Below are 25,225 nucleotides of genomic sequence, written 5' to 3' on the forward strand. Positions count from 1 at the left end.
AGAAGTCTGCTCTCATGGTCCCAGAGAGCAGAGGCATGCACAAAGCCATAGGAAAGTAGATTTCCGGGGCAGCTGCATTGAAATTGCATGTGTCAGTGTTACATCAAAAATAAGGCAGTGGGAAAGGCCTTCACACCTAATATCCAGATGAGTATGGCCAGAGCATTCTGGCATCAAAGCATGGACACTTTGTAAAACAATGGTCCATAAGACATAACATGCCCTGGGAACCATGAAGGAGACCTAATCATATCAAACACTATATGTTTCAAAGCAAATAGCTGGCATTTCTAGGATTAATACAAGATTTTAGCAAAGGTTAGCAACTCATACATGTTGACAGGTCTACAATCAATAGGCCATTACCTAAGGACAATGAGAAATAAAAGACATTTCAAAGGTTCAGCTATGATGTCCAAGCCTGGAACTCTCCAGGGGAAACCTGGAGATTCCAAGATCTCTGTTTACATTGATGAGGCTTTCTCTATTCATGGGCAAATAGACAAACAGGCTCCCTTGCCTGGGGCAAGATTTACAACTTCCAAGCAGTTCCTTCAAGAGGGCAATTAGCACATCAAGCAGTATACACTTCAAAGGCCAAAAGCAACAGACAGTTCACAGAATATGGTTTGAGAACCAAGTGACACAGGAAATACATCAGGGATACATACCAGAACATTGCCAAGGTTACCACAATGCAAGATGACATTGCACATACCACATACACATAATAGTTTATAACAATAATCCAGGTGGGAGCGTCCCTGAGGAAGCTCAACTCAGAGGATCCCAGCAAAATACAGTCCCAGAACTAGGTTGGGGTGAAGAGATATTGTCATCACATGATACTTGAGACAAAATGCTACATCTAGTCTGTAGCTATTGAGGCATTAGATTTCTTGCAACAGAGACATCTTGTATTTTAATAGCAAAGTTGGGAAAATTGGGGCATTTATATCCAAAAAATTCAAATAATACAAAAAACAGTGTAGTTTTGTAAGCAGTTCATCAGCCTAAATATCTTCTGTAGTTGATGAAACCTGTGGACATTTTGTTAGTCATATGGTTCTAAAAGTCATTGTAGACTACCAGCAATCATGATTGTAGCCCCTGCTTTGGTGATTTCCTCCTTTCTAACATCATGTATCTCATTTGAAATTCTGCTTCTAGGTGCAAATAAAAAACCCACATGGGGTCCAGGTACAGAAATAGGGACTTTTCTACAAACCTGGGAGACCCTGAGGTTTACAGAAAAATTCAAAAAGTTTATATAAATGGGGTAGCTGGAGTAAAACCCCATCAAAGGTAGAGAAGCACTTGGCTCCTCTGTGGTTGGCCCTGGGGACATTGGCTGTCATCTTGGAGGGGAAGCTAAAGAGTACACCATCTCAGCACTTGTCGTTCTACCATCAAAGGCAGAGCAGCACTTAAGAACATAAGACCCTTCAGCTCTTGTAGAGGGTCGCTATAAGAACATTCCCCTTACACTGAGACAATGTTTTTGTGGGAGTGGCGAACTTGATACAAGAGAGCATATATTGTTCCACTGCCCTGCTTACGTAGACATTCATAGCAACTTGACTGAACCACTCCTTAAAAAGTTGCCAGAACATCATGATGTAGATCGAGCAAAGAGGCTGCTGATAAGTCCCCCCAGGTGACAACTCAGCTGGCTAAGTCTTGTGCCGCCACCAAAAAATCAGATGCTGTAAAGTAGCATAATTTAAAACTGTATTTTATTATCTGTTTTAAAAACTGCATTATATCAAATTACCATATTCTTTTGGTCTTTTATGTATTAACTTCATACAACTTGGTCTGAACGACTGTAATAAAGTTTTAACTGAACTGAACATAAGAGCCTTGCAGAATCAGACCAGTGGTCGATCTAATTCAGTATCCTGACTTCTTTCTGCCTGGCTCTCATTACATTAGATCCCTCATTCTGTGAAGAGAGGTTACTGTTCAGCAGTGGCAGTAAATATTGGGAATACGAGAGAGCACAGTAATAATCTGCTTATTCAGTTGTAAACTGCTTTGAGCAATAATGAAAAATGATATAAAAATATAATAAATAATCCCATCCTTCAAAAGGAGCAGTTTGTGTGTATCTATGTACGCATCATTTTATATCCAAATATGACCCATCTTTGGATACTTAAATCTGGTGACCGGGCCTGGTAATGGGCAAGACAGGTCATTGTGCAAATCTTAAAAGGGCTCCAGGTTTTCAGAAAAAACATGAAATTCAAAAAAAAAATACATTGGGTAGTTTCAAAAATTTGAAAATGATAACAGGAGCGCATAGAGCTTTAAGCAAGGGGTTACTTTAGTTGCTGTTGCTGGGCAACAAAAATATTCCAATCTTCAGTGAATAAAAAGCTGGGCTCCAGGTTAGGAAATTCATACAGATTTTGTGGTAGAGTCTGAGAAGGGCAGGATTTGGGGAGAAGAATATAATGTTATAGAGTTTGCCCTTCAAAGCAGGTACTCTCTCCAGAAGGACAGATTTCTGTGGTCTAGAACAGGGGTAGTCAACCTGTGATCCTCCAGATGTCATTGGGCTACAATTCCCATGAGCCCCTGCCAAATGCTGGCAGGGGTTCATGGGAATTGTAGTCCATGGACATCTGGAGGACCACAGGTTGACTACCCCTGCTCTAGAGTTCAGTTTAATTCTAGGGGATCTCCAGGTGCTACCTGGAGATTGGCAAGCTGAGGCCTGGAAGTAATCTCTAAGTGACATGATACTTTAATGACCCAGCTATGCCTGTCTGTTTACTACTGTTTAATAGCAGCCATCCTATGCAAGTCTGTGAGTATTGCAATTTGAGCTTCAGATTAGGATCTGTGAAATCCAGGTGTGAATCTCCATCTTGCTGCGGAACTGAGAAACTGAAATTGGTGTTCCGATTCAGTAAATAATTGGCAAAGAATTTTTTAAGCTCCATGAGTCCAAGGTATTTAAAGGGCCTGTGACTGTGGCTTGAAGTGAACTCTGATTTGGAGGCTTTTAAAGGGATCTCGGTCCCTTTTAATGCCTCAAATTCAAATGTCAGTCTCCACTCCAAGCAGCGGAGTCATGGCTTGAAGTTAACTGACTCCAAGGCATTTAAAGGAGGCTTGGTGTAGTTGTTAGGTGTGCGGACTTCTAATCTGGCGAGCCGGGTTTGATTTTGCACTCCCTCACATGCAGCCAGCTGGGTGACCTTGGGCTCATCATAGCACTGATAAAGCTGTTCTGGCCAAGCAGTAATATCAGGGCTCTCTCAGCCTCACCTACCTCGCAGGCTGTCTGTTGTGGGGGGAAAACAGGGAAAGCGATTGTAAGCCACTTTGAGACTCCTTTGGGTAGAGAAAACCGGCATATAAGAACCAACTCTTCTTCTTTAAATATCTTCTCTGTTGCAAGCCACAAAGTCAGAGCTTGGAGTGAACTGAGTCTGAGGCATTTAAAGAGATCTTGGCCCCTTTAAATGCTTTAACCCCAGCTGTCAAGCAGACCCCAAAAATCCCAAATTTTGTATTGGATTTTTTTGCTTGACCATTTTGGCAGCTAAAAAAAATATGAAAAAAGAATAATCTGGCTAAATTTTCCTTTTTTACTCAGATTATCTGAATGCAAATATAGTTGCTATAGGTTATTAAATTTTGATACTTTTTTTTGCTGCCTAAATGTCTGGTTCAGTTTTTTTTAATTAATCAGGTTTAATGAGAGTATCCCTGATTGTCCAAGGTTGTGAGGATACAATAGCATATAGCCATGTACATGTCTATGACCTCCTGGGAGGCAAAGTGGGATACAGATTTTATTTACTGTATTTGTATCCCAACTTTCTCCCCAATAGGGACCCAAAGTGGCTTACATCTTTCTCTTCTCCTCTGTTTTATCCTCACAGCAACCCCGTGAATTAGGCTGAGAGTGTATGACTGGCCCAAGGTCCCCCAGGAAGCTTCCATGGCAGAGTGGAAATTTGAACATTGGTTTCTCAGATCCTAGTCCAGCACTTTAAACACTATACCATTCAGTGATGAATAAATGATAGCTATTAAGTGCTGTCTGGCAACCCATTTGGGTGGCTGTTCAGTTTCTAAGACATTCTGTATTTTAGTAATGAGAAGATGGAGTTTTGACTTCCAAATACATAACTGGAATATTTCATCCTGAATCAGTAGTTGTCTCATACAAATATCAACCCTCCCAATCCTGAATACCCATTGGAAAAGGCTCACAGGTATTCCATCATTTTAACTGCAGAACATTGCTCTGATGTATTTCATTCCAATAGCATGCATGCATTCCAGGATAATTAGTTCTGGTATCTTTCTTTATAATTAGATGCATAACGTGCTAGGGATGCAAAGCAGCATAAAAATCACTAGGAAATATGCGGCTTAATTCCCAGATTAGTACAGATTGATAGTAATCTGCAGTGTTGAATAATGACAATAAATATCTGGTACATAAATTATTACTAACCAGAGCTGTTGCATGTCCAACCAAAGGTTTAATTATTGTTGATGCCAGTAAGACATATTATTATCTATAATTGTGCTAATTTTTCAAACACTATGGATGTTTCCTTGAGAGGGAGACGCGATCTATATGATAGGAGAAAATTAGCTGAATACCAAGTTAGGATATGGTTCACAATAAGAAATTCAACTAGTGCTAAACCTGGAGAAGTGACAAGGAACTGAAACAAATTCATGCTAATTTCAGCATGTGGCATTAGCATCCAATCTAAACAATGACAAAATAACCTGGTGAAGATTAAGCACACTGTATGTTGTATGAAGAGATAGTTATATGTACTAGGTATGAGAGAAGAAATTTGTCTGCTCAAGCCCCTGGGAGCTTATGGTGTCCTGGAGGACAAGGTATATGCTATGTATTTGTATGCACTTCTTCTGGACCTACCTACAAATACCTCCTCAGATGAGGAAGAGATTGAGGAAGCCGGCCACAGCCCTCAGATGCTGCAGGAAGATTCACCAGACAAAGTGGAGAGTCTCAGATACAGACAGGAAGACTCAGCATGCCACACCCTCAGCCCTGTAAACTGGGATCAAAGCATTGTAGCCCCCAGCCTCACCCAGAGCCCTTGGAACACTGGAGAAGGCAGGCCCAGAGTGAGGCACAGGACCAGTGCCATAGTGTGTGGCTGGAGTCATTGCAGGATCAGGGCTGACAGCCTATAGGCTGCTCAGCCATTGAAAACTTTCATTTGTCCCTGGATGACTCAACAGGTTAAGGAATTGGATTTGCCTTAAATGACTCCAGTGTAGAAGCAACTTTTCTACAATGTGTATGTATACACAAGTGCTATGGCCTTCTGGACTGTCACCTGGCTTTGTGCTGTTTTCATCTGACCTTCTGGTTTGATGCTTGGACTTTTAAATAGCTATGCTCTGACCCTAAACTGGTTTTGGACTATATCCTTTGCCCTAGATGCCTGCCTGGACCAAGACAGCACTATTCAAACCATTGCCCCCCCACACACACATACACAATTCACTGTGGGCTCCTCAGATTGTTTTCTCTAGTGCAAGCACCATATTGCAAACTTTATGCCACCTGTTATGAAGGCAGATACAAAGTTAGAGTTTCCGCTTTTATAAAGATCCCTAGGTAGAGTCAGGGAATGGGGTATGTATAAAAGCTTCCAGAAACATGGAGAAGGTAATTCAGTGCAGGGGAAGAAAATTCTCCGACACTATGTCTCTTCAGCTGGTTAATTCTGAAGTCATCAAAGGATGAGACTAAATGGTTTCCAGAAGCACTAGAAAGTCATAGCAAACTGTGGCATTTGATTGGAGTTCAACTTTAATTTGCTGCGTGCATGAATGGAGACAATACATGAGTCTGGGAACAAGCCTGTCTGTTGTTGTTGTTGTCAACCATTCAGTCCTGTCCGACCCTTGGCGATCCCATGGCACAGTTGTCATCATGATCCCTGATCCGACATCACCTTTCTGTACCTACCATAAACAAACATGTTTGTTCATGCAGTCATACAGTCTCACCTAAACTAACAAACTTGTTAGGGTAGTCCATTCCAGCTAATAAAATGCTATTTAAATAAACACATTCCCTTGTTTTTGCATTATCCATTTACTGAACCTCATACAAAGGTAACCTCACTGTGTGATCCTCAATCAAGCATTACGAGAAATTTAGAAAAAAATCTCTCTACATAATTACCAATCATCTAGATTTCTTTATTCTACATTAAAAAGAAACTGTTTGGGCCTTTCCATACACAGAAGGTATTCCACCTACTTCTTCAAGTTCATTGTCCTTTTCTGTGCTCCTTCCGTTTCATTAATATATATATATTGAAATTGGAAACCGGAATGGAAATACAAGATATGACATCTTTGAGGCATCCAGTTATCCCAATGCCATTTCCTTAAAAAAATAAGAAATGTTCACCAAGACCAGAGAGAAACATTTTCTAGAAATTTGTCAGTTTTCCAGGTTTAGCACTAGTTGAATTTTTTAATGATGAACAATATCCAACTTGGTATTCAGCTAATTTTCTCCTTTCATATAGAGGTTGCTTCTCCCTCTCAAGCAAACATCCATAGCATTTGAAAATTTAGCACAATTACTATCTGTAATTGTACCAATCCCTGTCCTGTTTGTAGGTGGCTTGGTTTTTCTTTTTTTGTGATTGATATTTGCTATTAGGTACATTACAAGCAGGGACCCATATCTCCTTCCCCACACTACTTCCCCTTTCTGTACTCCTGGCATCCCCCAGATCCTTTCCCTTTCTCTGCTTCTTTCTGGTCTTCCCACCCACCAACTATCTTTTCTTGTATCTACCCTTCCCAATCTTCAGTGTTGTTATGTACTTCAACTATACCTCACCTCTTCCCAGTGGGGATACAAAGCAGCTTACATCATGTTTTCTCCCTCCATTATATTCTTATGAAAGTTGTGTGAGGTAGATTAGAATGAGAGAACGAGAGAACAAGCAAGGAAAGTTATACCAGTCTATTTCATATTAGTTAGATCTCATTTGTAATATTGTGTCCTGGACACTGCAGTTCAAAAATAAAATTGACAAGTTGAATTGTATTTAGAGATGGGTGACTAGGATGGTTGAAGGATTGGGATCCATGTCTTACAAGGAGAGGTGCTGAGAACTGGGTATGTGTAGCTTGGAGAAGAGGAGGACAAGGGATTATATGATAGCTGCATTTAACTACATAAACTTGTTTACTCTAGCTTTAGAGAGGGGGACTAGGAGCTGTAGGTTCAAATTACAGGGAAGGAAGTTCCACTTAACTATTAGAAAACATTTTCTTATAGTGAGTGCTCTTGGTATATGGAATATGCCGCCTCGGAGGGTGGTGGAGTCTCCTTCATTGGAAGTTTTTAGGAGGAGATTGGATGAGCACCTGTTCGTGGTTAGCTGAGTGTCAAGCTTTAAACTAGGTTGGATGCAAAATGTTTGCTGTGCAGGCAAGGGCGCTTAAACCTGAGCTTGCACTCCTTGCCCCTGCTATCTTGTCTTGATCAATTCTGTGTACTCTACTGACCTTCAGCTAGTGACCTGGCTTATGGACCCTCTTCTGCCCTTGTCTGATTCGACTGCTTGTGTGAGCAACTCTTTCGGCTCTGACCTTCAGCTTGTGCGACAACTTCATGAGTTCTCCTCCCTTGAAACTATCTGTCTGGCAGCACACCACTCCCAGACTGTGTGTGGAGGCTTGACAGTTATCCAACCTGTCCAGAATGAGCCCTAGAGCTTTTATCAAGTTTGTAGAAAGATCTTTGTTGGCTCCATTCTCTAGATTTAAGAATTAGAGATAACAAGTATGGGCCCCAGGAAACTCAGAGAGGGGGGAATCTTATCTCCCCCTCCCCTCCTGAATCCAACCCAAACACCCACATTGAAACCTGGCATCAGCAATGTCTAACAGCCACTCTGAGTCTGGAGTTGCTCCCAGTGGCCGCTGCAGAAGGGCCGTAAATGGCTCCTGGCATTTATTGCCACAACAGCAGGACCCAGAGCAGCTCCCAGACAGCCCACTGTGGCTCCCAAGCTCTACTAAACAGTTAAGGATTTAGTTGGAGTGAGAGAATTTAACACCCCATGTATTTTTTAAAACATTTCAGATTTTTCTGCACACTTGCACTCACGTGTGCAGAAAAATCTCTTTAGACTCCATGTCACCCAGATCTACAGATTTAGCTATCTGCAAAGCACAGCCACACGTGGCTAAGAAAATGCTATCTGTGGCTGTTGGGAAAGAAGATTGGTAATATCCATGATAAGCATGTATGCTTCTTCACACTGGATGTAGGGGTTGAAAGGAATGGGCATAATTTTCACCTTTCACTTATGAGCTACCATGGTCTTCTTGTTGGCCACTGCTGGAAACAGAATTATGGAATACATGGATCTTGGTCTGATAATGTAGAGTTGACTTTGATAGCTTGATGGGGACATTAAAAATAAAGCAATTCAGTATATATATTAAATGAAGATACAACAGAAAGCTAAGCATTTTTCTGCTTGTCATATTGTGTGTGTTCTCTGTCACTGTTAGATAGAGCTGCAATTATTTTTTCCCAGATAATCCCTCCACTGGGAAATCAGAACTGTGTAAACTTGTAGGGCTGGATGCCATTTGAAGATGCCTGCACTTTTAGATTGCCATATTGCATTTTAGTTGCAAAATTAAAAACTGCATACTGAATTACAGGAGGTGTGATAGGTTAATTTTCATTTTATATGGTATATACTTACTATATTTTACCACTGGGACCTCTGAGCTCTGGTGTATTTTACACATACAAGGCAACAGTACATTTCCAGGATCTCTTAAGCATATTTATCAGTGATGATTTTTTAATTTAATTATTTAAACATATCTACCCTCTACCTATCCCCAGTAGGGATTCAGAGCAGCTTACACAACTCCAACATTCTGGGATGGCCCTGGCTTATTCAGGGCTGCAAGCCATGAGCTGATTACAGAAGTCAAAGAGCCAGTTTAAGGATTTGTGGGGCCCTAGCAGGGCATGCCTGCGTTGGGAGCAGCCAGAATGGAGGAGAAAGGGCCCCCAACAGTGGAAAGGGGTGTCACTCTGAGTGTCCTTCAAGACCTCCATCAACCAAAGTCACTTTTTAAAAAGACACCTGGCTGGGAGTATGTTGGAAGGCGTGCTGCTGCCTCCTTTGAGAGCCCGTGCTGTAAGGGAGAGGCAATGGAGGCAATATTAGCACAGGGCACAGAGTAAGGAGCAACAGTGGCAGCAAGGTGGCAGTGGGTGAGAAAGGGACCAGGCTCACATGGAGGAGGACAAAGCAGGCTACTTCTTCTCCGTGCTGTGGTGCAGAAAGCATGTGTGTGGAGGCGCTTTTAGTTCCTGCCAGATCTCTTGGCTCCACTTTCCTAGGGCTGTGCCTGCACAACACAGCCACCTTCCTTCCTGCCTCAGCACTTTAATGCTGCAATCCTAACATCTTCATGCCATAAAAGGTCAAGAGAAAAGGGGGGGGAGGCTGTGGCCCAGATCCTGGAGGATGGCACTGCCTGTAAGCATGGGCACATGATATATGTGCTACATGAATAAACCAGCCCTGTCCAGAAGAGCCTCTGGCCATGTCCAGGCCGTAAGAGCTGTATTATGGGATCTGAGTATGCACTGTTGCTTAAAGTTGCCACTAGTTCAGCATGTTTATATGAATCATCATTACGGCCAGCAATCTGCATATGCCAGTGGATGGTGGCATATCTTCTGCCCACCTCTGATGTAAACCAATCTGGATTAAAAAGGCTGTAGTTGCATAGAAGTGGACATGTTTTTAATAACTAGTGAAGAATCTGGATTTGAGAAACGTATGAAGCAGTTCCAAAACTGTATGGTATAATGGGAGAGTTCATTATACATACTTCATTTGAAGTTGTATTATAGTGCTGGTTTTGAGATTTGTATAAATCTTGTAAAACTCATTGAAGCATGTACTCATTTTATGCCTAGTCTCAGTGAATAATCTTGTGATTTTGGAATACAAAACAGTAAGTTGCACTTTATATATTCTCCTTTAAATGACAGTCAAATGCGGCATCTAGTCCACAGCATCTTTGCTTAGAAGCTAACCTAATAATCTATGCGTTAATAATCAGAATTCGTTTCTAAATTTTATCATTTTAGTCATTAATAGGCTGTACATTCTTTATCTATTACGTGGAAATGCCAAGTTAATTGTCCTTTTTATTTCTTTTCTCATTATTGAGAAAAGAGGTCTAAAGAGGCCTTCCAGAACCAGTTTAATGATTGTTTATGTGACTAAACTTTAGAATACACTAAATTATTTGTTGACTTGAACCATGGAGATACTATATGAATCAATCAGGATGGTTGCAAGACCCATCAGTGTCAGTGTTTAACTGATGCTTCTCTTAGTTGTATAATGAAGACATGTATCAAAATCAGAAAAGTTGGAGTCATTCAGTTCCCCTTGTTAGAAGCATTGGTGTCTTAAGTCATAGTGGGTATTATATTAAATCAAATACAAATGATAAAATGCATTCTATTTATTCAGCTTGTGAAATTGGCACTACTTCTATACACTTTGCTTCATCTATTTTTTTCATTCCAAATTGTTGATTGTTTAAATATTTTCTGGATTGTTTATGTTAAATTTATATACAAGCAAGTTTTGGTGTAAATAATAGAATGTCGCATGGATGTGACAAGTTAGAGGTTATGATGACATGTCCCAAATTCCTATAAAATGTAGGGCCTTTTTTTAAGCTCAGCATATGTGGGAGGCAGAAGCTGAATTCCTTTCCCTTTCTATCCCCCCCTTCTTGTCACACACCCCTTTTGCCCATCTGTTTCCCATCCCCCAATTGGCTTCCAAGCCTAGAACTAATCTCTTCTGAAAGAAAAGCAGATGGAGTGAAAGACTTTTAGGCAGAGAAGTGCTTTCTCTTGCACTGTTTTACTCAGTCTTCTTTCTTGAAGCTGCCGCTACAGTTTTCATTCATAAGAAAGATAATTCCCGGACCTTGATAGCCCCGGCTACCCTAATACGACCAACTCTCAGAAGCTAGGCAGAGTCAGCCGTAGTTAGTATTTAGGAGACCACTAAAGAAGCCCAGGGTTGCTACACAGAGGCAGGCAGTGGCAAACCACCTCTGGACATCTCTTGCTCTGAAAATCCTATCGTGGTTACTGTATGTTGCCTGCGAGTGGATGCGAGTTGAGGGGTTTGATTTTCCTTTGCTGTTCTGTTACTTGATTCTTATTGGAGGTTTGGTTAATGGGTACTTTTATACTATTTTATGTCCATGGCAGGTATTTAATGGCTTGTTCTTCTTAATTGAAAATTGTATAGTTTTGTAGTGTAATTTTTACATGTAAGCCACTAGAGAAAAACTCTAGAGAGGAGGCATAATATTGTTCTAATTGTGGCAGAACAACCCTGCTGACCTGCAAGCCCTGTTCCATCTTGCCTTCCGAAGTGCCTGAGCACCAGTAGCTCTCCAAGGTCATCCACCCAGCTTTCCCAACTCTCAGAGGAGCTTTACCCTTCCTTTTTCACTTCAACCACTGCCTTTGTATGACCGTTTATGCACTGGAGGTTTCATGCTGGGCTGCAGGCTGGAGTTTTAGTCGTGGCAGGTTGCCCCACGTCTTCCTGCACCCACATGGGGGAGCATTTGGCCTGGTTCACCTCATCCACCACCGATCTGTGCTCCTGACAGGGAGGTGGGGCAGTGAAGTTCTCAGTGCATAAACGGTCTATGAGTTACCTCCTGAGAGGACATGGTTTCCCAGCTTCCCTTCTCTGCATTGCATTCTAAGCCTTCACCTCATGCTTGTGTCACCCCTAACAAGTGCTTGCTGCACTTATTCACCACTGTGAGTGTAACAGCTTGCCAACTGATTGCACTGTCCTTGTCCTAGTGCTTGTTTTAAAATACAGTGTCCAAAACAGTAGAGATGTATGAGTTACAGAGAACTGTTTCCAGCATTAAAAGTTATACACCATTTTTAAAAAAGAAAATGCCTACGTGCATACTTTCAGCACAGCAACAGATTGACCAAGAGATCCAAAAGAAAACATGCAATTCCTCTGTCCATTCCACTGTGCATGCCCTAGTTAATATAAGGCAGGCTTCTTAATTTGTTAGTGTTTCTAAAAGGTTCCTATTATTTGGCATCTTTGCTCAGGCCTACAGTCCCCTACATGTCAATCACCACCTTCAGCATGGACACAGGTAGTGTGTTCTTCCTAGATGGCATTCGAACCAAGGAGATCCTCCTTTATGTGTCTAGGAGTTTTTCCATCTCTGTTTGCCCAGGGGTTAAGTCAGGTCAAAAAAGCTTTTCTTGAAGTCTTCAGGAAAAGACTTCTCTAAGATTTCCAATCTCCAAAACTCTGTTCCCTACTAGAGGTCAGCTTTCCAGCTTTTGAGAAGTTGGGGGGGGGGGAGGTTGACCATCCCACTCTCTCCTGTTTAGAGAACTGTTAGCATTTTAAAAGGGGGGCTGAGGTGAGGCTGGATTAACTTCTCCCCTCCTGTCTGTTCTCTGCTGAAAGAGAGAAAACCATTTTGAAACTAAAGGTGAAGGTGTTGCACAGTCCAGACCTCCGAAGAAAAATGCATTTATCCACATAAATAAATAAAGATTCACTTGGTTCCTTAAGCCTTCAGTGCCTTTTGATAAAAGTAAAACGAGAGAGGCTCAATTCAATTCATGTTGACATTTCATTGCTGGTCTGAGAAAAATGTAAACAATGCTTGTTGCAGGGTCACTAGTATATATGTATTTTCTGTTGAAAATATATTTCATAATGAAAGTTCATGAATATTTTGCATATTTTACAGTCACATTAACCAGAAAACCCAGTTTGAAAATCCAGTCTTGGAAGCCAAACGAAAAAAACAGCTGGGGCAAAATGATGGAGGCCCTACAAATGCAGGTATTACATTTGATGATTTCTTGCTGCTATGCACTCCTCAAGAAATGTGTATTTAGGTCTCATGGTCTTGTCCTGCTTTTTGCAAACCCAAGTCTAATATAAGATTTTAATGTAAATGAATTTAGACAGAATTTCAAAACTTTGGGTATTAATTATGTAATTGAAGTTATGAACTACTTGCTCTTGTTGCTATTGAAATGTCCTAGGTGAGCATTGCTGTAATCAGTTAAAACATTCTAAAAACCACTAGTACTAATCAGACTATTTTGTAGATGGACAGTGATTTGGAAATCTAGTTTCAGAATAAAAGAAGGCATTAAATGGGCCCTACATATTTCTACACACAGCTTTTGATAAGCAATTTGTTAAAGGTTTTCACTGCTATTAATAACTGTAGCTTACTAGGACAATCATATTTAGAAATGTAAAATGTCCAGAAATGTTGAAATGGAAAAAAATGATGGTGGAGGGTAGAAGAAGGTGGTGCTGTGGCTTAAAGCATTTGGTCCCTGGTTCAGCCCCCTGTATATCCAGTTAAAAGGACAAGTCATATAATCAGCAGGGGATGTGAAAGACTTCTCCCTGAGAACCTGAAGAGCCACTACCAGGATGGATCAGGGGCATGATTAATTAAAAGGCAGCTACATGTTTTAAAAAAAATGGAAATGGGGGGGGGGAGTATATTTAGTCATTCCCAGCCCCAGGGAAGTGTGCCTGGCCTCAGCCAGGGCCTTTTTGGTCCTGGCCCCTGCCTGATGGAATGAGCTCCCAGAGGAGCTGTGGGCTCTGCAGGAGCTTTTGGCATTCCACAGGGCCTGCAAAACGGAGCTCTTCTGCCAGGTCTATGCTTGAGGTCGGTGCATCTAGGAAGATCTGCATGCCCCCCCTTCCAAGACACAGTGACATGACTGACAGTTTGTGAGTTCCATCTGTGCCCCTCTTCCCACCAACCCCTCTAGGAGATGTTATTGGGGGATTGAGAATAATGAGTGAGTTTTTCCGCCGTATCTTCTTTTTCTGATTAATGAATTGTGTTTTTATGTCTGGGGTCTTATGGGGGTTTTATTCAGACATATGTAACCTGCCACGAGCCGTCTAAGAGTGGCGTATAACATGCCTTCTCTGGATGATGAATAAGGGACAGTCTAGTAAAATATGTTGGATAGTGTCAGGAACATTTAATTCACAAGGACTTAGTCTATTTTCAAAAGGAATATTAGCAAATCTCCCTTGTAGTACTTTGGATGGAAAAGTGTTAAGCTGAGCAAGCATAAATGCTCTGCAATAAAGGGGGTTTGCCAAGTTATAGAAATAAGCCAGCATTATCCCATGCTGCACTTGGAGACCAAAGAGCACGGGGAGAACAAGTTGTCGGAACAGTTGGATAGATTTTTTAAAATTCTTGATCAAAAAGCCTTTGTTTAATTTGACACATTATGGAAGACTCATTCAAAGATAAGATGTAATCTTAGTCAGTGCCAATTTGTTTGAGTGTAGTCAGGATGGCAGAGAACCATTTGAATTTAAATGGAAATATGATATGTATGCTTACACATACTGGGGTTGACACTGTCTAATGCTAATACTGAAACACAAAAACTGTGGTGTTGTATATTCTGAATGCATGAAAGATCATCTTTAAAGCATTTCACTCATTCCACAGCAGAAAATATTCCACTGATTTTTTTTAGTGCTCCCAGAAATGTCCATGTTTTTCATCATTTTCAATCCTCAGGAGGAGATTAAAAATTCAGAGGGGTCTTTTTATATCTCTAATGTCATTGCTGGGGAAGAGAGAAAATGGGGAGGTGGGTATTTTCCTCCTGAGTCTTCTCATTTCTAGTCAGAAACTTCAGTAGTCTCTTGCTTAAGATGAAGGTCCAAGTTTAATTTCTTTCTTAGAGTTGTCTTTGTAAACAAGTAATCATAACTTCATGTGCTGCTTTCTCTGTATATCTGAATTTATTTAGCACTCTTATATCCATTACATCAGTGGTCCCCAACCTGCGGTCCGTGGCCCGGTGCCGGGCCGCGAAGGCCAGGGCGCCGGGCCGCGGTTTCCTCTCCCCGCCCCCCCCCCCCGCAGTAAAAAACTTCCCAGGCCGCAAGCTTGCGGCCCAGGAAGCTTCTTACTGTGGGAGGGCGGGGAGAGGGAATCAAGGCCGCACCTCGCATTGCACATGCGTGGCCTGGCTGCGCGTGCGCGATTTCGGCTGCGCAGCACGCATGTAGCTGATCTTTCTTGTACCTCTGCACCTCTGTAGCTGATCTTTCTTGTAGTCAAGTGTTCTTATTAAATTATTTAGTTCTGTAATACTGACTTATTTTAGCAGGGTACCTGATTTCTTGATGTGATTTGGAATATTTTTTTCTTGTGTGCAGAACCAGTGAAATCTCTCTTTACCCGAGACCCATCCCAGTTAATAGGAGCACTCATACGGACATCACTAAAAAAAAGCACTATGGGATTTGGTTTTACAATAATTGGTGGAGACAGGCCAGATGAGTTTCTCCAGGTAAAGAATGTTCTGAAAGATGGACCTGCTGCACAGGATGGTAAAATTGCACCAGGTGAGTGGGTATACTCTTCTTTTTAAAAAATCACACCTGTGCTTGAAGAAGTGAGTAGTACAGAAAGGAAAGCCAAGAGGCGGCCTATTGTCCCCTAGAACTTCAGTGCTGGAAGGAGCAGAAATAACATTGTCATCACAGAAGCTGATACTCTAGAAACTATGGTATTAGCGTGGATTTCCTAGAGTGTTGTTTGATATCACATCTGGATTATGGCCAGCATGTAATCTAACATCATTACCACCCCCACTGTTTCTCCTGCCAACCTGAGAGGCAAGACCCTTATGCAGGGACACTTGTCATGCCAAAATAAAGATACTCTGAATAATTCCTTAAATTGACATATCTGACAATGAAAAGTTGTGTTAACCATTCAGTCGAGTTCAGCTCTCAGTGATCTTATGGCTCAAGAGTAAAACTCGACTGAATGGCTTACAACAACTTCTCATAGTTATATCAATTTAAGTAATTATTCAGAATATCTGTATGGAAAGTACACTAAGCAGTAATCAACAGCTGAGCTCAAGTAATTAAAAATAAGGAAAACAGTAGGTGGTTTTGATAATTCAATGACATGCTGGTTAGGTTTTCTGAGTGGATGTTAAATACAACTATGTGCCCTTATTTCCAAGCTTTTTAAAATGTAGCTTTTTAAAGAATTAATTTTAAATATTAGTCCCTAGTACAGGATGAAGGATGTAGATTGTGATTATTTACAGAAAGCTCCACTTCAAAATTTGTGCTTGAAACTCAGAATATTATCTTTTTACACACAGCCTTTCATGTGCTTATTTAATTCCTCTGTTCAATTCCCAACCTCCTCCATTCCCACTTGGTTTGTTTTATTGATTCCCTAAGAAACAATTCTGTGGATACTATATCACTCTGTGACTGACTCCTTTTGTTGAATGTACTTCTAGTCTTGCTGTGGTATACACAGAGAGATCCTTAGTTCATTTCAGTGATCAAGACTAACAAATTAAAAATTTTATATTCTTGTCAATTCTTGTTATGTTTGTAATATTTCAAGATGGTTTGCCAGTTGAAAGTCATTTAAAGAGAATATATAAGGCTTCTTGATTTTAAATATGCTTGTCACTACGTTACAAACTAAATCATGTCCTGCACAAAAACAGTTTCATAGGTTATTATCATTGAGGATTTTTACTTCTGATTTCTAGATGTTGAAAAAGATTCACTTGTGCTTTTACAATTCAATGCTGAAAAGTTAAAGCATGAGTTTAGTAGGGTGTAAGTGTTGCACTGTTAATCTCTTTCAGTTCTGCATTGATCTGACTCATAAAATATTTACCGTATTTGCTGGCATATAAGACTACTTTTTTCCCTTGAAAAACATGCCTCCAAGTGGGGGTGTTGTCCTATACACCGGGTGCACTTCAGTTGGGATAGACATAGCTGCCCATAGTAGCCCCCCGATGTTCGCCCGGTGCCCATAGTGGCCTCCCGATGCCCATCCACCTCATTCTACACACCATCCAGTATTGCGCGGTATCCAGCACAGCCATGGCGGGTCATCAGCGTGGCTGCGGCGAGCATCAGACAGGGGTGCCAGCCTTTTCGGCATGACCGGCCTGTTCTGCTCAGTGGGAAGCAGCGGCACTCCATCCCGCCCCTTGTCTACGCAGAGCTTGCACTTGCGCACTAGTGCCAGTCACAGGAAGATGCAGGGGCGGGCCGGGTACATAACAAACTCTATATTTTTAGTGGAAATGTTGGGGGGTCGTCTTAAAGGCCCAGTTGTCTTATACGCCGGCAAATACTGTAATGAATTTCTCCACCCTACAAAAATGTTAGTTGTCTGCATTCTTTGTTGTTTATGAGACTGAAGTAGCTTTAAAACTAATAGAATTCATTCTTTTATTCTTTCATTCTTTTGGCTTTGTCTAAGACCAGGGTAGAGCTGCTACAAATTCTTGCAGGATTTTCTAAATTTAGTTGCTAGTTTATCTTAGCCATGCATGACATAACACCAGGCTTGTAGAGCTTTGTATGCTGCTCTCGTTTTGTAAAACCATTTATGTGTGACTTCCTTAATTTTGTTTTGTTTCGTTTAATTTTTCTGTATTGACAAGGTCAAGACCCAGTGAAACCATACCAAATCACATAGTTTAAAACTTTAAATGTATAAAATATATTTAAATGTTTTTTAACAACACAGTGCATTTATTCCCTTTGACTCAGACTCAAACGGTCCCAAATGTTATACAGAATGTTTCTGTTTTATAGCCTCACTGACAATCCAGGAGGACAACCAATATGTTCCCCAATTTCTTTGACAGTATTTTTGTATTCATCATCAAATACATATTATTCATTTTTAAATGTATATATTCCTTTCCTTTCCAAACACACAAACTCTACCATGTTGGAAAACCTCTGGCTGGTCCCTAATATTCCATTTTTGAGCAGAGTAGGTGGTTGCTTCTCAGGGGTTGTTGGAAGAGATGGGCTTCTGAACCCATTTCAATCTGGCTTTAGGTCAGGATTTGGAACAGAGGTTGCTTTGGTTGATAACCTGTACTGAGAATTAGACAGGGAAAATGTACTAGCTCTACTGGAACTCTGAATGGCCTTCAGTAACATTGACCATGGTATCCTACTGGGCTGCCACTCAGCACCAGAACTGTATTACATTGGTTTGAGTCCTGTCTGAAAGACTGGCCCCCGAAGGTGGTGCTGGGAGATTCCTGCTCTGTCCCATGGCTAAAATCATCCCCCTCCTCAAACATTCAAATAATTTAAAAACAGTTTTGTTGTTGTTGTTGATGTTGTTGTTGTTGTTGTTGTTGTTGTTGTTGTTGTTGTTGTTGTTAGGTGCGAAGTCATATCTGACACATTGTGTCAGTTTTAAAATAGTTTAAATGCATACAAAATAGAAATAAAAACATACAAAAGATTAAAACATTGGTTAGTAAGGATGGATCAATGAGGGAATGTCCAGTGAAACAAAAAAAAGTATTTCCCGGCTGGCAGAAGATAGTGACAGAAGGGGTCAGACAAATCTCTTTGGGAAGATAGTTCTAGAGCTTTGGTTCTGTGCCCTAGAAGACCTTCTCCTAGGTTGCCACCAACCTAATCTTAGAAGCAGGGCTTCTGAAGACAATCTCAGTGGTCAGGAAAGTTTATAAGGGACTAGATGGTCATTTAGTTATGTTGGTCCCAAACCATAAAGGAATTTGGAGATCAACAACAGTAGGTTGAATTGTGCTTGGAAGCAAACTGAGAGCCAGTGTAAGTGGGCTAAGAATGGAATATATGGTCCCTACAACCCACTCCAGTGAGCATCCTGACTGCAGCATTCTGTACCAACTGAAGTTTCCCAACATTTCTCAAGGGCAGCTCCATTGCAGTAATCTAATCTCAGTTTAACAAGGATATGAATCACAGTGACCAGTTCCTTTCTGCCCAGGAAAGGCTACAGCTAGCTAACCAGTTGAAAGGACATGGAGGGTCTTAGCTAGGATACTATACAATTTAGCACACTCTCTGACCTCAATTAGAAAGTGGAGACTCATCCTTGTATTGAGCTAAGGCAAAGGTAAAGGTATCCTCTGTGCAAGCACTGAGTCATGTCTGACCCTTGGGGTGATGCCCTCTAGCGTTTTCATGGCAGACTCAATACGGGGTGGTTTGCCAGTCATTACCATTTACCCCCCCCCAGCAAGCTGGGTACTCATTTTACTGACCTCGGAAGGATGGAAGGGTGAGTCAACCTTGAGCCAGCTGCTGGGATTGAACTCCCAACCTCATGGGCAGAGCTTTCAGGCTGCATGCCTGCTGCCTTACCACTCTGCTCCACAAGAGGCTCTTGTATTGAGCTAGTTGAAGCTAATAAAGGGCATTCCTGGCCACAGCTGTCAACTGCTTGTCTAGCAGTAGGCCTAGAACCAAGGGTACCCCCATATTATAAAACTGTTCTATCAAGGGAATGCAGTCCCATCCAGAATGGATGACACCTTAAATCCTGGGGTAGAAGAAGAAGAAGAAGAAAAAGAATTGGTTCTTATATGCCACTTTTCCCTACCCGAAGGAGTCTCAAAGCGGCTTACATTCGCCTTCCCTTCCTCTCCCCACAATAGACACCCTGAGAGGTGGGTGAGGCTGAGAACAGTTTTATCAGTGCCATAGCGAGCCCAAGGTCACCCAGCTAAATTGTATAGTATCCAATGTGGGGGAGTGCAGAATCAAACCCGGCTTTCCAGATTAGAAGTACGCACTCCTAACCACTACACCAAACTGTCTCCATTCTGCCTTCTAGTAGCACTTCAGTTTTGGACACAGGTTAATTCTGGCCTCTATTTCCAGTAACTTTAGTGAGTTATTTGTAATTGCTGTACTTTTCCGTATATATGAGTTATGCAGCTTTGTGGAACAGTCTCCAGAATCTTCTAGAGCAGGGGTAGTCAACCTGTGGTCCTCCAGATGTTTATGGACTACAATTCCCATGAGCCTCTGCCAGCAATTACTGCCAGGGGCTCATGGAAATTGTAGTCCATGGACATCTGGAGGACCACAGGTTGACTACCCCTGTGAGCCCTGATCAGGCATCTCTCTTCCTGATCTTCCTCTTAACTACAGAGTGATGATAATTGACTGTGCCTTGAGGAGTGGGGCAAACATCTTCCCTCTCGTTTGTCTTCTGACTGGTACAAACACAGTAGCAAGAGAACATTCTGTCTGAGTCATTCTTCACAGTGACCTTATTATTTTTGTTGAGATATTAACTTGCCTTTCGTTTTTAGTTACGTTGCCCTTGTGTGTGTGTGTGTGTGTGTGTGTGTGTGTGTGTTCCTATGAGTTATTTTCTTCATAATTCCCTGTGACCTATTTATTCTCTGTCCTACTCAGTAGACAATTTAGGTCTTCAAATCAAAATAATTGTGAACATTTACACTGTAAAGTGTCACAGAGAAAATAAGTTGATTGGTTTTTGATAAGAGTGGTGTTTATAAACTTGTCCATCATTAGTATTGAATGTGATTTGGCAAATTTGGAGAGTAATACAAACTGACTTCTGTGTAATTGCAGGTATGTATTGTTTTCAGCTAAGGCAGAATTTTTATTAAACTATGTTAATGTAAAAAAAAATGTGATGCTCTTTAAATCTAGTACTAAAAGAGTTATCTGATGTGTTTTGGATTGGGTTTGACTGGTGTATAAAATGAACTACAGCATATGGAAGGACGATTCCCCTAATCTGCTTCAGAATTACATATTTAGAACTATTTGTTCTCAGCAGATTAAACGCAGTAGGAAATCCTTTTGTAACGTATGTGCATTAGAAAATGGTACAATCTCTGATAGTATTATTCTGAGCTGATCCCACTGTTTTTCCTTGGTGAAGTTACTGAAAAAGATACTGATTATTCTAAAAGTATGGAAATTTTATTTATATTAATGTTGTCCTGTTCACTTTTTTCCTAGGAGACGTCATTGTAGACATAAATGGTACATGTGTCCTTGGCCACACACATGCTGATGTCGTCCAGATGTTTCAGTTGGTTCCTATCAACCAGTATGTGAATATGACTTTGTGTCGTGGATATCCACTTCCTGATGAAAATGAGGACCGTGTTGTAGACATTGTTACTGCTACTCCTGTCTTAAATGATCAGTCAATACCAAAAGGAGATACTTGCTTGATTAATCAAGAGCTAATACCTGGAACAGTGGTTTTGGACCAGAATGGGAAGCCAGGACATATTTTGGTCAATGGTCGTTTAAATGGCCCTTCAACGGACCTTGTTGAACAGAGGGCGTCAGTGTCTTCTTCAGGATGCTCTCAGGCAGAACTGGTGACAATTCCTCTAATCAAAGGCCCTAAAGGGTTTGGATTTGCAATAGCTGACAGCCCTGCAGGGCAGAAGGTGAAGATGATTTTAGATAGCCAGTGGTGCCATGGTCTTCAGAAAGGGGATATCATTAAAGAGATTTATCATCAGAATGTGCAGAATTTGACACATCTACAGGTGGTGGAAGTGCTAAAGCAGTTTCCAGTTGGAGCAGAAGTGCCACTTCTTATCTTAAGGGGAGGTGGGTAAAGAAATTTTATGTATGTTAAAATATAGATGTTTACAAAATGCTTCTTTATACTGTTCAAAAATATTGGGTTGGATCCAGACGAAATGTCCTACTCATGCAAGATACTTATGCAAGTGGAACAGAATAATGGAACATTCTTGCCCCCACTCCCTCTACTCCTGGTTCAGCCCACTCCCCAGAGATACTGTGTATTGGGAATTGAGGAGCCACATGAGAAACAAATGAGGGTCGACAGCAGGAAGGCAGGACCCCTTCCATTAGGAAAGTTAGTCTGGATCCCATTATATAGATGTATAGATGTGAATTCTGCATTCTATAATATTGTCTACATTTCTGCACTTACAGATGATATAGAAAATAGTGCCAACCGAAACTCTCCCTCCCATTCCTTTTTCAGAGATAGTTTCTGTAAGTGGTGTCACCTGGGGTTGTAAGGTTATCTCTCTCATTTATGTGTCTACCCACACTTAGGACATTTTCCCACTGACCATTAGCATGTTTATATCAAAGATTAATCTTTGAGTTCTGCCAGTTAAGATTTTTGTGAGTTCTTCTGAGTTCTTGTTGGGGGCATGCCATTTGAATTCAATCAATTGTTTTTGTTTTTTGTTTTTTGCTTTTTAATTCCACTTTTTTAATGGTCAGTTACGAAGTAAGTTTTTATGAGCTTGATTTCTCAATGGGTTCTGCATTTATAGTATGAAGTGCTTCCTTGGTAGCTCATCTGTGATAGTAGCTCTGTTTAATGTTCTGTGGAAGCAAAACGAGAGAGCAAGTTAAAATCATGTATTTCTACTTGTTGAGTTGTCCTTCAATATTAGAGTGTTATGTTTTTTTAGAATTGTTCCATAATCCTGCTAGACAGTAACTGAATAGTACAGAATGCAAATATCCTACTTCTGCTACATAATAATAAAAATACTGAGGTAATTGAAAATCTAGGTGTATATATTGCTGTATTTAAGACAAGAAAACCTTCCGATTATTAAAATAAACTGAGAGAGTGTCACACCTTGGCATGTCCAAAGATTTTTTTCTGTTAACAGTTTACCTATGAATCTTTCAGGCAGTTGGTATTACCTGTAGCTGAAATGCTATTAAAACATGTCCTCACAGATCTGTGTTTGTAAACTTTTTGTATTCATTGGGTTATCTGATTTTACAACATCATAAATAATTATAATTTCTGAGGTAGTATGGATTTCTATCAGGAGATCCATAAATAACGGTGGGGGGGGGGGTTAGTAAGTTAATTTCTACAACAATATATTATGCCACTGTACGTGATATAGTGGAAATATAGTGTTCAGGATAACTTGCAGTTGAAAAGAGCTTTTCCCACTTAAAGTTTACCATGATAAGATTCTTGTAATACAAAGCCTTAATCCATGAGTTTTACCATAGAGAACATATATAACTGTAGAAAATATAGTAGTATATATTGGGTTATATTAATATTTATTCTCTATTTTAGGCCCTTCCTCACCTGCTAAATCTTCCAGTGTTGCAAATATTGATAATGTAAGTATTGATAAGAGTTACTGTGAATGACTGCATTTATTCTGCAGGAAGGAAAAAGACAAATTATCAGGAGACAAATTTATATGAGTAACCAGCTTCTCCGACAGATTTAGCTCTGATTATCACTTATGCATAGAGGACAGTGAAAAACATATATGTGACTGATTTCTCCCCAGCTTTTGGAAGGGAATCTTTGTATTAACTGATTTTTTAAATTCATCTTGTAGTTGCTAGCCTAAGTTGACTTTGCTTGTTCTTTGATGAAGAGATGTTGTGCTAGTGGGTTTTCTTCAGTTTTTAAAAAAATACAGTCTTAAACCTCTACTGATTTTGAAACAAGTATTTGTTCTCCATTCATTTCTTCTAGGATCTTTTTGATAGAATGACTAGGTTCATTAATTCTCTCAACCTCATTCTGGCTCTTGATTGTTGCTGCGGATTTCGTTGTATCAGTGATCTGTTTCCCTTTGCTCTGTCTAATGCAAATTGTTTAATGGTTCATGGTCTGTTTCATTTTGGGGGTGGGAATATCAAAAGCCGCAGCAGAAGACAATGAAAGAGGAGGTTGTGCTAAAGAATTGGTTATCTTGGGCCAAAGTTGTATCGTTGCCAGAACAATTTTTCTCAGGCTTAGTGATGAGTTGAATGATGAAGGTATGAAGAGCTTTATTCTTCAGCAAGTAAAAACTACTTGCCTGTGTTCCCAGGTGCAAGTATAAAATGTTTATCTGTATTCTAGTATAGCTGCAGGACATATGCTGGCATCTAATAGTTCAACTTAACTTATCTGGCTTGCTTTTTGAGGAAGGGCTGTGGCTTAGTGGTAGAACATAATGCTTGGTATGCAGGAGGTCCTGGGTTCAATTTGCAGCATCTCCAGTTAACAGAATCAGGTAGTAGGTGATGTTAAAGACCTCAGCCTAAGACCTTTGAGAGCCATTGCTGGTCTGAGTAGAAAATGCTGACTTTGATGGGCAAATGGTTTGACAAGGAAGCTGCATGTGTACATCAATGAATATGTTTCCTCCATGATTAGATCACAGAAGATTTTGGGGATCAAAATCTCATACCTCATTGTGTTTTCTGAGTTACTAACATTGTGCTGCTTCTTGCAATCAGAGTGGCAAATGTAATGTTAAAACTATTTACCTCCCCCCTCCCCCAAATTCATGACATTCAATGGAAGTGTTTCTTTTTTGAAAGTTTCGGGACTGAATATGGCTTTGAAAACTGTTCCTTTCAAAAAGCTTGAGTTTGAGAGTTCCTCCATAATTTTCATGATCAGACTTTTCTAAGTCTTGGCAAAATACACATCTAATGAACAAATCAGATAGAGTTTAAGAAAATTCAAATCCTTCAAGCTGATTAAATGCAGTTACATCTGCTCAGAAGTTACATTGGCAAAAAATATCAAATGGATACTTTCTAAAGAAGAATTTTGGAAACTTTCTAAGGCTCACATACATTCCCTTCCTTTTGTAGAAGAATTTTAGAAGACAAGTAATTACATATTTCTATCAACTTCACCTGAGCTTGAAAGGGTCTAGGAGTCTTAGTAGACCATACATTGAGCATGAGTTAGCAGTGTGACTCGATGGCTAAAAAGGCCAATGGGATTTTGGGCTGTATCAAATAGAATATCGTGTTCACATCGCAGGAAGTAATAGTACTGCTTTACTTTGCTCTGGTTCACCCTCACTTGGAATACTGTGTTCAGTTTGGAGAACCACAGTCGAAGAGGGATGTAGACAAACTGGAGCGTGTCCAGAGGAGGGCAGCAAAGATGGTGAATGGTTTGGAGACCAAGACGTATGAGGAATGTTTGGGGGAGCTTGGTCTGTTTAGCTTGGGGAGGAGTGAACTGAGAGGGGGTCTGATAACCATATTCAAGTATTTAAAAGGGTGCCATATAGAGGATGGAGCAGAGTTGTTCTCTCTTGCCCCAGAGGGACAGACCAGAACCAATGGGATTAATTTAATTCAAAAGAAATTCCATCTAAACATCCGGAAGCAGTTCCCGACAGTTAGAGCGGTTTCTCAGTGGAACAGGCTTCCTCGGGAGGTGGTGGGTTCTCCATCTTTGGAAATGTTTAAACAGAAGCTGGATAGCC

At 40.7% G+C, this 25,225-nt stretch overlaps 1 protein-coding gene across 5 annotated transcripts in view; it reads left to right on the forward strand.

The window, feature by feature from the left end:
• The window catches only part of MAGI3 (membrane associated guanylate kinase, WW and PDZ domain containing 3), a 172,417-nt gene that overhangs the window by 82,919 nt on the left and 64,273 nt on the right, over nt 1-25,225 (forward strand). For all 5 annotated transcript variants that reach the window (XM_077334930.1, XM_077334932.1, XM_077334933.1 and 2 more), the window contains 4 exons: nt 12,865-12,959; nt 15,342-15,530; nt 20,976-21,584; nt 23,068-23,114. In XM_077334930.1, coding sequence (XP_077191045.1) covers nt 12,865-12,959; nt 15,342-15,530; nt 20,976-21,584; nt 23,068-23,114 — 940 coding nt within the window. The remainder of the gene's footprint in view (nt 1-12,864; nt 12,960-15,341; nt 15,531-20,975; nt 21,585-23,067; nt 23,115-25,225) is intronic.

This window comes from Paroedura picta, chromosome 4 (assembly GCF_049243985.1).
Source record: "Paroedura picta isolate Pp20150507F chromosome 4, Ppicta_v3.0, whole genome shotgun sequence".
NCBI classification, from domain to species: Eukaryota; Metazoa; Chordata; class Lepidosauria; order Squamata; family Gekkonidae; genus Paroedura; species Paroedura picta.